The sequence below is a fragment of the Engraulis encrasicolus genome, chromosome 3 (assembly GCF_034702125.1).
Source record: "Engraulis encrasicolus isolate BLACKSEA-1 chromosome 3, IST_EnEncr_1.0, whole genome shotgun sequence".
Lineage (NCBI taxonomy): Eukaryota > Metazoa > Chordata > Actinopteri > Clupeiformes > Engraulidae > Engraulis > Engraulis encrasicolus.
The window spans coordinates 1,577,982-1,589,991 of NC_085859.1; the positions used below are offsets into that span (position 1 = coordinate 1,577,982).

Consider the following 12,010-nt stretch of genomic DNA (forward strand, 5'->3'; position numbering starts at 1 on the left):
GGATATTTTTTAGCAGGGTATTTTTTTTTCCTGTTCATGTATAAACGCAACATGTGGAAAAAAATAAATCCTCCATTGTAACAAATGCGTTTCAGCCCCGTAAACAGGATATTTTTTTCTACTTCTTTTTTTTAAAAATATTAAAATATAATATTTATTTTAAATATCTGCTAATGGAAATGGAAGGCCAAAACCAATGCAAAACCAATGCAACCAGGAGAAAAAAATGTCCACATATAAAAATATCCAGCTACGTGGAAACAGCACCTTAGTCTTACACTTATTCCATGGGGCACTTCAGTTATGCCCTTCTATACTTACGGTCCATGGAAAAACATTTTGAATGGGAATAAATGGAGCAACCTACTGAGGACCATCATCTTTAACCCTATCCAGACCAGGGGGGGGGGGGTAAAAGTGCCCGCACCAACTTTGATGTCATATAACTCCTGAATGACTAAAGCTATGACTACGAAACTGTGTGACTTTTCCTAGAATGAAGTTGGCTACAATGTGATACCAAAAGATTAGGTTTATCATTTGTGTTGTTGCCATGGCAATGGTTTTCTGACAGGTACGCCTTACCAAAAATCACTAATCTAAGCCTTACATTTTACATTTTCATGAGCATCAGACACCCTTGTGAACATTTGAAGTGGTCTGATGCACATAATAACCAAAATTGATGTGCATTACCCAAGTTAAATGGAAAATACATTAAGGTGACATTTTGGGCAATAAAATCAGGAAATGACGTCATAATGACATCATAATATCCAATAATGACACCAAACTGATGTCATTCATAGATCTTTGGCTGAAGATCATCCCCTCCAAGTTTGGTGGTCATACGTCATTCGGTTCCTAAGTTATGAGGGGGGGGGTCAAAAGAGCCCTCCCCCCCAGTCCCAGGAATGCCAAAAAAGCCCGGTCTGGATAGGGTTAAGTGGTGTTCAGCTGGTTAGCCTGGTTACCCATCATCATTTAGTGATGCTCAGCTGGTTACCCTGGTTACCCATCATCATTTAGTGATGCTCAGCTGGTTACCCTGGTTACCCATCATCATTTAGTGATGCTCAGCTGGTTACCCTGGTTACCCATCAACATTTAGTGGTGTTCAGCTGCACCTGGTTACCCTGGTTACCCATCATCATTTAGTGGTGTTCAGCTGGTTAGCCTGGTTACCCATCAACATTTAGTGGTGTTCAGCTGGTTACCCTGGTTACCCATCATCATTTAGTGGTGTTCAGCTGGTTACCCTGGTTACCCATCATCATTTAGTACATTGTTTCGAGACAAGACATGCATTTTTCAGAGGTAGTGAAGAGTTTTGCTTGTTGTGTGTGAGGTTTGGAGATTTGTGTGTAGAGTTTTGAGAATTCGAGAACTGATTCCGAAAATTGTGTGTAAGCAATCGAGAAAAACTGTAAGTTACTCTCACCGAAATAGCTTAACCCCTTAGCGCAGCACTATGGCTCTTTGTTATGTCATAGTAATGTTGTTATGATGTAGTTACGCAATTTCAGCAAGTGAATAGGGTCGCTGGCGACCCCTGCTGCAGTAAGATGTTTCGGCAGCATGGAGACTAAAAAGTAGCAGGTTCCGGAATAACTTCTTTGTAACCCACCACACTGAACAGCATTAAAATCCAGGTTACAGTAAAACCTATTGTAACTGAAGTTACAAAATATTTTGTAACTACAGCTTTTTTCCCTGTAATGCCTTACATTCTGTACTTAGTCACATAAAAAAGTAATAGAATTTAGATAAATATAGAGAGAATTTGCCCCCTCCAAATGGTACCGACCCTTTTTGGGTTCTTGGCTCACAGCCTAACAGAACTGATATTCAGCTGTGCATGAGGAGCTATGTTGTAGCTCACTTATCTCCGAAGAGTAGACTTTAAAAACATGGCTGAAGAGTAGACTTTAAAAACATGGCTGAAGAGTAGACTTTAAAAACATGGCTGAAGAGTAGACTTTAAAAACATGGCTGAAGAGATTGCAAGTAACAAGGATAGTTGTAGCTTACTTATCTCCAAAGAGTAGACTTTAAAAACATGGCTGAAGAGATGGCAAGTAACGAGGATATTTTCACATGTCCTATTTGTTTGGACTTTCTACAGAATCCGGTGAGTTTTAAGAGAAGGCAAGCTGGAGAATGGTTTTGTTCTTCTATTCTCTTTCTTCCACTTCCTTACTCACCCACTTACACTTTTCACTTTCACAAAAGCTGTCATTAAAATAAGAAATACACATACATTCATTTCACTTACTAAGTCATTTAGGCCTACACATAGCCTAAAACACAATCAGGCGATCTATTTTCAGCCTACACAATACGAGACCTAGCAAAGCTAGCAAGGCCTGACTAGCCAACCATGCAGGTAAGTAAATATCACTTCTTGAACCCTTAGGCTTTGTGTTAGAGGAGGACTTGTCTTTTAAGCTTCATGTTAAGCAATTGGTGTCAAAGCTAAAATTAAAGTTGGGGTTTTATTACAGAAACAGTGCTTGTTTCTCACAGTCTGCAAGAAGGAAGATGGTAGAAGCTTTTAGATTATGGGGACATTTTTTATAGAAATACCACCAAGGCACTTTTACAATCACTTGATTCTACTTATCACCCTGCCTTAAGATTCATAACTAGAAGAAAGCATTCTACACACCAGTGTGTGCTGTATGGCCTAGTAGGCTGGCCATCACTAGATATTAGACGGCTGGCTTTTATTTGCATACAAGGCCATAGTTGGCCAGCTCCCCTTGTATATACAGAGCCTTATCTTTTAGCAATCAAGGACCTACGCTCAAGTAGCTACATTGTTTTAAATGTCCCCATAGTAAAAACAAAATTTGGTAAAACTGCTTTTATTCATTGTGCCCCAATTCACTGGAATGAGCTTCAGAAATCTCTTAAACTTGCTGTTTTTATGTCTGTAGCTGAGTTTAAAGCCTATCTTAATGACACTTTTAAATCTGTCTGTGCTTGCTTTTAATCTTGTAATCTCCTTTTAATCTTGTTTTATGTTTATTATTTTATGGTTTTATTGTGTAATTTTATCTCTTCATCCGTATTGATTTGTTTTGTTTTGTCTGTGTCCTGTCTGTAAATGTAATTGTGATGTGTGCTGCTGCCTTGGCCAGGGCTCACTTGTAAAACAGAATTTTATTCTCAATGTGATTTTATTTCCCTGGTTAAATAAAGGTAAAATAAATAAAATATCGAAATAAATAGCCAAATATCCATGCACGCCTAATTTCACTTACTAACCAAAACTAACATGAAACAAAGAATCATTGGACAAATAATGTCCAAGACGCAAGTGAAAATATACGGATGGAAGATTGAAATTGGCGGGAAACACTTGGAAACGATCTGGATCTTAATAGGAACTACACAAGAGGTAGTTTTGCGCAGAAGGCATTTTGAACTATGAACAAACTAGTAACTATAAACTTTTACAAACTATGGACTAATAGTTAATTTTGATATGTGTGAAATAATCTTTGAACTATAGTTCTTGTGGTAGATAATGAACTTTCCCAACAGAAAGCTCTGGAGGAAGACCAGCATCCAAGCTGCTGCTGTTACTGCTGTTATTACACATGGTCCCCATTAGATTAAGTAAATTAAATGGACTACTAATGCCCCCCAATGCTAACTTAGCAACCCCCCCCCCCCCCCCCCCCTCATCTGTATCCTTCTCAATGCCCCCCCAAGGGCTTCCCAACGCCCCCTGGGGGGCTGTACCCCCCCCCCCCCCCCTGTCGACAAGCACTACTGTAGAAGAAAAGGAACTTTCCCAACCCTGAAGTTCCATCCAAGCTGCTGCTGCTGCTGTTATTACACCTGGCCACTAGAGAGCAGCAGTACTCCATGAATACAACACGCCACTCCCCATCCAGGAAGTCTGGAGCACCACAGGTAAACAAAACCTACTGAGCTGCACCTGAGGAGCTGTGTTGTCGTCTTAGTCCACTTATCGCTGAATACTTTACAAAATGGCTGCAGCAATGGGTAGTAATGAGGACATTTTCATGTGTCCTATTTGTTTGGACTTTCTAAAGGATCCGGTGGGTCTTAACTGTGGACACAACTACTGTTTGGGTTGTATTGAGGACTGCTGGAATGAGGAAGATGTGAAGGGCGTTTACAGCTGTCCCCAGTGCAGACAGACTTTCACACCACGACCTGTTTTAAAGAAGAATATTATTATTGCTGAGCTCGTGGATCAAATGAGGAAGAGCGGAATACAAACTGCAGCTGCTGTTGAATGTGCTGCTGGACCTGGAGATGTGGCCTGTGACGTCTGCACCGGGAGAAAACTCAAAGCTGTCAAGTCCTGTCTGGAGTGTGTGGTATCGTACTGTGACACTCATTTGAAAGTTCATGATGCAGTTCATCCAGGTAGAAATCACAACATGGTCGATGCCACGGGTCAGCTACAGGAGAGGATCTGTCCACATCATCAGAAGGTTTTTGAAATATTTTGTCGCACTGACCAGAGTTGCATCTGCTATATGTGTACTATGGACGATCATAAAGGCCACGACGTGAACACGGCTGCGACCGAATGGAGTCATAAAAAGGTAAGACAATGGAGTGCAAGTGGTTTGGGGCATTCATTTTATGATAACTTGTGCTATAACTAATAACATTTAAATTCAAGTCGGCTTTTATCATTACATGGCCATACAAGTAACTGTTTCTTAATTCCCCATGCAAGGACAACAGTCATGACATTAACTACATAGGCCTACACATACTGTATAGTAACTCTCCTAACTAGTAAGTTAGGAGTTGAAATGCACGTAGCTCTTTGAGTGCCATGGACTTGAAAACGAGTCTTTTCAGAATGCATGGCACAGTGCCAAAGACTTGATCTCAATTAATTTGCGGGTTTTTTTATGGGGATCGGGCCTAACACGTTGATCTGGTATGTTTGTTGTTCACTTGGACAAAGAACTCATTTTTTAATGGCTCTTGAAAAATCGCTCAAACGTTGAAAAAAGCCTGGCAACCCCCCTATTTAAATATTGAATATAGAGTGACTTGTCGTGTTCTGAAGGAGGCATTCCAGAGAGTCTAACAGATAAAATCCCCTTCAGTGAAGCCTCCCTCCTACCTGCCATACAGGTTCTGCCAGTCTGACTCGTGTTTAATGTCTAGCTGAGGTCATGTTGTGTCAACAGAAGAATTTGTGCTGCACATTTTCACCTCTCTCAGTCCTATAGCACTCTCATGAATAAGGTCAAGGTCAAGGTAAACTTTATTATCCCACAAGGGGAAATTCATGTGGTCAACATTTCACATCTCCTCAGGACATACTACAACACATAGACAGTAGACGCTGGACATACCACATTAAAATAAATAAGGGATAAGAACATTTGATGTAAAATGAAATAACAATAACAATAGGTAAAAACAATAGAAGTAAAAACAGTGATGTGTAAAAATGCATTAAATAAATAAATTAGGGCAGGTGAGAGAATTAAAGTGCTGCTTTGGGCTTGCTGTTATATAGCCTGATCACTGTGGGTACAAATTACTTTTAGTATCTTACTGTCCTGATTGTTCTTTGCAGGAGTCTGTCATTTGACCTACCGGTAGTACTCTTTAAAAACTTTGGGTAGAGGGGATGTGTAGGGTCAGTTAAAACTCTACTGCAGATGTCTGGTCAACACCAATCACCCTGCTGGCCGACCGAGGGAGAGACTTGTTAAATAAGGGAGAGACTTGTTAAAAAGGGAGAGACTTGTTAATAAGGGAGAGACTTGTTGAAAAGGCTGACAACATCATCGCTCATTATACACATCCACTGTCCAAAAATAGGTCAATGTTCTCTTTTATTCCCCAAGTGATAAAAGCACTAAATGAGGTCAAGTAGTTATTAATGCAGCCACCCAATGTGTGCTAGTGTGAATGTCAATTTATGTGCTCTCTGTTTCATGCATGTCTGCTTGTCTCACTGTCTTTGTGTGCTTTTGTTTTGTGCCAGCGAGTGATATGCAAAAACAATTGTCCCACAGGGACAAATAAAGCTCTAACTAACTTCATTAATGATAAATTCAAACTCTGTTGCTTTGATTCCTGCTGTTCCAGGAGGGGTTGGGGCAGAGCCAGAGGAGATGCCAGCAGATGATCCAGTTGAAGGAGAAGGAGCTGCGGGAGTTGAAGAGGGCTGTGGAGACTCTCAAGGTGAGAACTGACCAGAGAAGACAATCTGCAGCAGGTTTCTGGTTATGCCGTGAGATAGAGGTTATGATGAGCTGGGACACTCAGGTTTCTGGTTATGCAGTGAGATAGTAGTTATTATGATGAGCTGTGACACAAGCATGACTCTAATGCTGTTAGCCCCCCCCCCCCCCCCCTTCAAAAGCAGAGACTGACATTGCTAACCTGTATTTAGTCTCAATACAATAGAGCACATTTAATGTTAGTTTGGACAATTCAGAGATTGTAATCCGGAGGAATTTATAAAGAACAAACAACATTACTATACAGATGTAGACAATCATACAGAAATAGAGCTATGAAACATTTCAAAAAGAGCCTGTGTGTGTGTGTGTGTGTGTGTGTATGTGTGTGTGTGTGTGTGTGTGTGTGTGTGTGTGTGTGTGTGTGTGTGTGTGTGTGTGTGTGTGTGTGTGTGTGTGTGTGTGTGTGTGTGTGTGTGTGTGTCCTATCAGTCTGGTACACAGACAGCAGTGAAGGAGAGTGAGAGGATGTTTACTGAGATGATCCGCTCCATTGAGAGAAGGTGCTCTGAGGTGACAGAGCTGATCAGAGCTCAGGAGAAGGCTGAGGTGAGTCGAGCTGAAGGACTCCTGAAGCGACTGGAGCAGGAGATTGCTGAGCTGAAGAGGACAGATGCTGAGATGAAGCAGCTTTCACTGACACAGGATCCCATCCATTTCCTCAAGGTAGACACCATAACTTAATTCAAACTTGTTAGTTGAAAACAGGACTAAATACAGTGGCAATACAGCCCTGTTAATTTCCCCCTGATCAAGGGCTCATGTCAGTGTGTGTGTGTCTCTGTGCAGAACATTGTGTCCATCACTGGGAGGCCTTACAGCACAACTTCAACCAGCGTGACCTTCAGCCAAAGCTTCTCCTTGGAGCCCCTGAAGAAATCTGTGTCTGCACTGAAGATGCAGCTGGAGGAGAAATTGAATTCAGTCTTCAAGCAGGAAATAGTTAAGATATCTGCAGCAGGTTTGACAAAGATAGAAATCATAACAGACATTTTCAATTATCTTTCCAGGTCAAGAAATGATGCTATGATATTTTGTGTGTGTGTGTGTGTGTTTTTTATATAGCTGTGGCACACATGCAGATCATTCAGAGCACACACGGTGAGTCTTCACCACACACACACACACACACACACACACACACACACACACACACACACACACACACACACACACACACACACACACACACACACACACACACACACACACACACACACACACACACACACACACTAATCTCAGCATTTTTGAAATCAGCCATTCCTTGACCATTTTGAAACTTGACTAAAATGTTTGACGTTCTCAACCCACTCAACGCAGTCCAGCCCAGACCTCCCGCCTCTCATGCATGTGGCTGAACGTGTGTCTGTGTTGGTCTGCAGATACTGATCCTGAACTCCCAGTCAGAAGAGCAGACTGCAAGGAGGGCCTACATCCAACCAGTAAGTCATTACTGGTCATGTCCTCTGTATTTTGTGTTCAGTAACTGAATTCAGTGATACATTCAGTCTGTATACGCCACCCCCTTTTATCCTCAAGGCAGCGATTAATGAAGACAACTTTAAGAGTTTGACTCAAGTGTTTGAAGCATTCTAAATGTACAGTGTGCAGTACAGTACGCAGTATTTTACCTCGATATTTGAAAATGTCTGGTTACGGCCCTGATTACTGAGGACCTCTAAAAGCCTTCACATACAGTAGGCCTGTCATGACATTCAATTCTATTCAGAAACTGCATGTTAGAGTATGTGTTGATATTTATGGAGCCCAATATTTCCCAAGCCTCCCATGCATGTTGGTGATGTAGCATGCACAAAGGAAACAACTGGAACGCTGTTCGACATAGGAAAGGGGTTACCTTTTGTGCGCTACCTTTCTACTTCCCATTTAGGTATTTAAAAGTCCTGGGACCCCCAACCCAGTCATTCAAGTAGGTGATCGAATGGCTGAAAATGTCATCCAAAACCTACAATTGGTTATTTTCCCGCTCTTAAGTTTCAACGGGTGTTGTTAGGTGGCCAAAGAAAACAACCAAAACGTTCCTGTTGAGGCTTTCAAAACTGAACGCAAATAAAAGCAGAGCATCGATGCGCAATTAAATGTTTTTTATTTCCCCCTCACACTGTCTGTCCATATTCACACTGTGGTGCCGTTTCCACGTAGCTGGATATTTTTATATGTGGATATTTTTTTCTCCTGCTTGTTTTGGTTTTGCATTGGTTTTGGCCTTCCGTTTCCACGTAGCAGATATTTAAAAATCCAGGTGCAGGAGAAAAAAATAGCAGGAGAAAAAAATATCCTGTTTAGGGGTCTGAAACGCATTTGTTACAATGGAGGATTTTTTTTATCCACATGTTGCGTTTACACCTAGCAGGAGAAAAAAATACCCTGCTAAAAAAATATCCTGCTACGTGGAAGCAGCACCTGTGACCACATTCACACTGATGGCACATTGCTGCCCAGTCTGTTCAGCTCTTGTGCACTTCGCCCTTTCAATTTTTCTAACCAGAATGCACCGTAATTTCGCATTGCAGAAATGCGCTGGCACAAACAGCTGATATTCATTACAAAACACGAATAGAATTTACATATTTGTAAATGTGTAAACCATCTATTGACCTCTCCACTATTGACTGTTGTGGCATTGTTGTGAAGGATAATGTCGAAATCATTCAGGTTAAGTAAAAACATTATGTTGGCGCTAGTTTGTTTAGTCTGCAAAAAAAAGACACCTCCCCCCCCCCCAAATATTTTTTTAGAACAAAAAGCCTGTCTTATATTCAGGCCAGTACGGTATATAACTCTGAAAACGGCAAACTGAGAAAAAAGGCTTCAAAGTTTTCCATATGGCGCGACAACTGTGTTGTCGGTAAATTGGTGGTGACACTTCCTGGTAATGCTTGTTTAGGATAGAAATTTAATGCACACAAAAAAACCCCCAAAAAAACAACATTTATGTGTCTTTTTGCCACAAAAAACAGAGTTACTGCGTTCTTGGCTGGTATTACTGCCACAAAATGGAGTTACTGCAGGAGTTACTGCGTTCTTAGCTTGTATTACTGTCTACTCCCAAACCAGTCCCATTGGAACGTGCAGCAGTAACTCGCCGATTTACTGCGTTTTTGTTTAACCTTTTTTGGGTCATTTTTGCACTTTCAAAATGAGTTTTCTCCAAAACGGGACGGTGTTGGACCACCATTTTTGGACACAAGACAAATGAGGTAGTTTAGAACCGATTTCCGATATTAAAAAAAAATCGACCATTTTGAGTTACTGCGTTCTAGTATTGCACGGCAGTATAGCCTACAAAAGGCAGTTCCACATGACACTAGTCAGCATTTGCCGCCAACAATAATCTTATTCAACTTAGAATTTTGTCGATCGATGGACAGAAAACACGTGAGCGAGAACTTGTTGTCACGATGTGGGTGTTATTAAAACAGCGCATTTAAAGTCGGCCACAAATATGAACGAGACGATGAGCTCGCACCAGTTTGCTCTACTAACACACCACGTGTAGGGGTTTGAGAGAAGACTCATATACACACGTGAGTGAGTTGTTGACCAACCAGTTCATGGGCGCGTGACCTCGGAGGCGGTCTGCAGACGAGCCTTGAAGGGGATAAGCAACTGCAGAGGTTGCAAGATCTGACTGCAGTCGCATTCATCCCGCGATAGTTTGACCCCATGTGAAATGTCACCCCATCGACGCAACATCACGAAATGTTGAAGTTTGACATCTCACCGTCATGCAGCATTTTCATCCAGAATGCATTGCTGTCTAAATGCGGATGTGCGCATTGCGGTATCTCGATCGCACCTATTAAGTGCATTCGAGTAGTCATCAACGCATGCATGCGCATTTAGACAGCAATGCACTCTGGATGAAAATGCTGCATGACAGTTAGATTTCCTGTCAAACTTGTAAATATGGAGATTATTGAATGACTCAGATTACACTGTTGATGCTATCTCAAGTAGAGCTGGGGCCTGTTTGTGCTAGCTCACCCCCACTGAAGATGTGGCATCCGTGGTGCCACTGGCCCTAGTAAGACAAAACGACTTTTGGGGTGGGGGGTTGCCATATATAATCTCACCTCCGAAATTCATCTGGGAGTCTCTTTCCATCTCTGAAGGGGCTCCAATCTCTGTATTTCTCTCCCTCTCTCTCTCTCTCTCTCTGTCTATCTATCTTGGGTAAACTGTATTTGATTTCACTGTATCCTATGTAACCTACAGTAGCCTTGAGTTAAATGTAATGTTACCTTGCAGTTGATCATTAAATTGTCATATAACTTTCATTTCTACCATGAAGACTTGAGAGGCAAATGAACGTTATTAACATTTGTTGAACAATTACATGTTACAAAAATGCATGAATCTGTTTGGGGTAGGTTCCCGTCTTCTCGTTGAACTTCAGACGGGAACCACTGGTGACAGTGGATGGAGGGGTGGAGGTGGCGTCAAAGTCGGCTTGACTAAAAGCAGAGGACTGAATGAGTGGCAGCTTTTTTAAAAAGACGTGAATGCGATTCATTGGCTGAGAAGGAACGATGTATAAGTGATGTAACGGGGAAATCCCCAATCTCGTGTTGTCAGGAGAGCGCTGAAAACTTAGATGACAGGAGTAGGTAGAGAGCCGGAATCGTGACCTAAGGGAGAGAGAGAGAGTAGAACATGGTGATGAATGAATAAATGAATGGATGGATGAATGAATGAACGTAGGCTATAATATAATGTAATATGGTATGATAGTTGACATCATGGATAAACAACCATGGCAACTAGCCAGGCTGGTTCAATGTTACAAAATATAGAGATAACAGGCTTACAGACCACTATAAAATCAATCTGATAGATGAGAGAAGGATAGAATACAGACATGACCGGGTGACCGGAGCGATAGCCCCCCAAGAGATAGAGTGAATGCCGCCGGCGCAGCAAAATACCACCGTCACCAGAAATGAGAATAGAACCATAAAGTTACAGACCAGATATAGCATGCTTCAATGACGTGATTAGGAGTGAGGCAAATGCAGGAAGGATGCGCCAGACGACCAACGGCCCAGCGCCTTGATCGCAGTAGGGGACAGACCCCGCTTAGTGGCCGTGGTGGCCACGCCAATTCTGAACGAGCGTGCTGTATACCTCTTGGGCGAGGAATGAGAAGAACGAAACAGAGTTAACAGAACAGAAACAGCACACTGAGCCAGATGACAAAGCGAGGAATGAGCCGAATGCAAGACGCACATGCGTCGGACGACCAGCAGCCCATTGCCTTGAAAGCCCGCACTATGCGGGCGTCTGCCCAGAGTGATGAGAGAGACAGCTTGAGACAAAGCATGAGTAGCTAACATTAAAAGACAAGCACCTCGGCCAGGATAAGCAGAAAGGTCAGGTTAAAACAGAGAAGAATCGGCAGACAACTGGTAATCACGACCTAAGAGAGGGAGAGAGCAGAGCTTGTAGCTGAAACGAACAATGAATAAAACACCAAGAAAACATCACGAACAAGAAATAATAACACCATATCAGTTATGATAAACACCTACGCGGTGTGGCGCGGTGAATGCTTGTGCAAAGCAGGCATTGACACAGGCAGTGGGGCGGATGCCCTGGTTGGTTGAGAGAGACAACTTGCGGTAACTGCATGATTAGACTAGCAATAAAAAAGGGGGGCATCTTAGTCAGGAGAATGCAGAAAGTGCGAGCTTACGACAGAGGAGAGTTGGAGAGCCGGTTATCGA

General features: G+C 42.2%; 1 protein-coding gene across 1 annotated transcript in view; it reads left to right on the forward strand.

Annotated features, from left to right (window-relative positions):
- Window positions 1-12,010, forward strand: part of LOC134445563 (tripartite motif-containing protein 16-like) — a gene marked incomplete at its 3' end in the record, with an annotated part of 78,678 nt that overhangs the window by 21,054 nt on the left and 45,614 nt on the right. Inside the window, exons 4-6 of the mRNA XM_063194612.1 lie at window positions 7,050-7,221; window positions 7,326-7,361; window positions 7,646-7,705. Coding sequence (XP_063050682.1) covers window positions 7,050-7,221; window positions 7,326-7,361; window positions 7,646-7,705 — 268 coding nt within the window. The remainder of the gene's footprint in view (window positions 1-7,049; window positions 7,222-7,325; window positions 7,362-7,645; window positions 7,706-12,010) is intronic.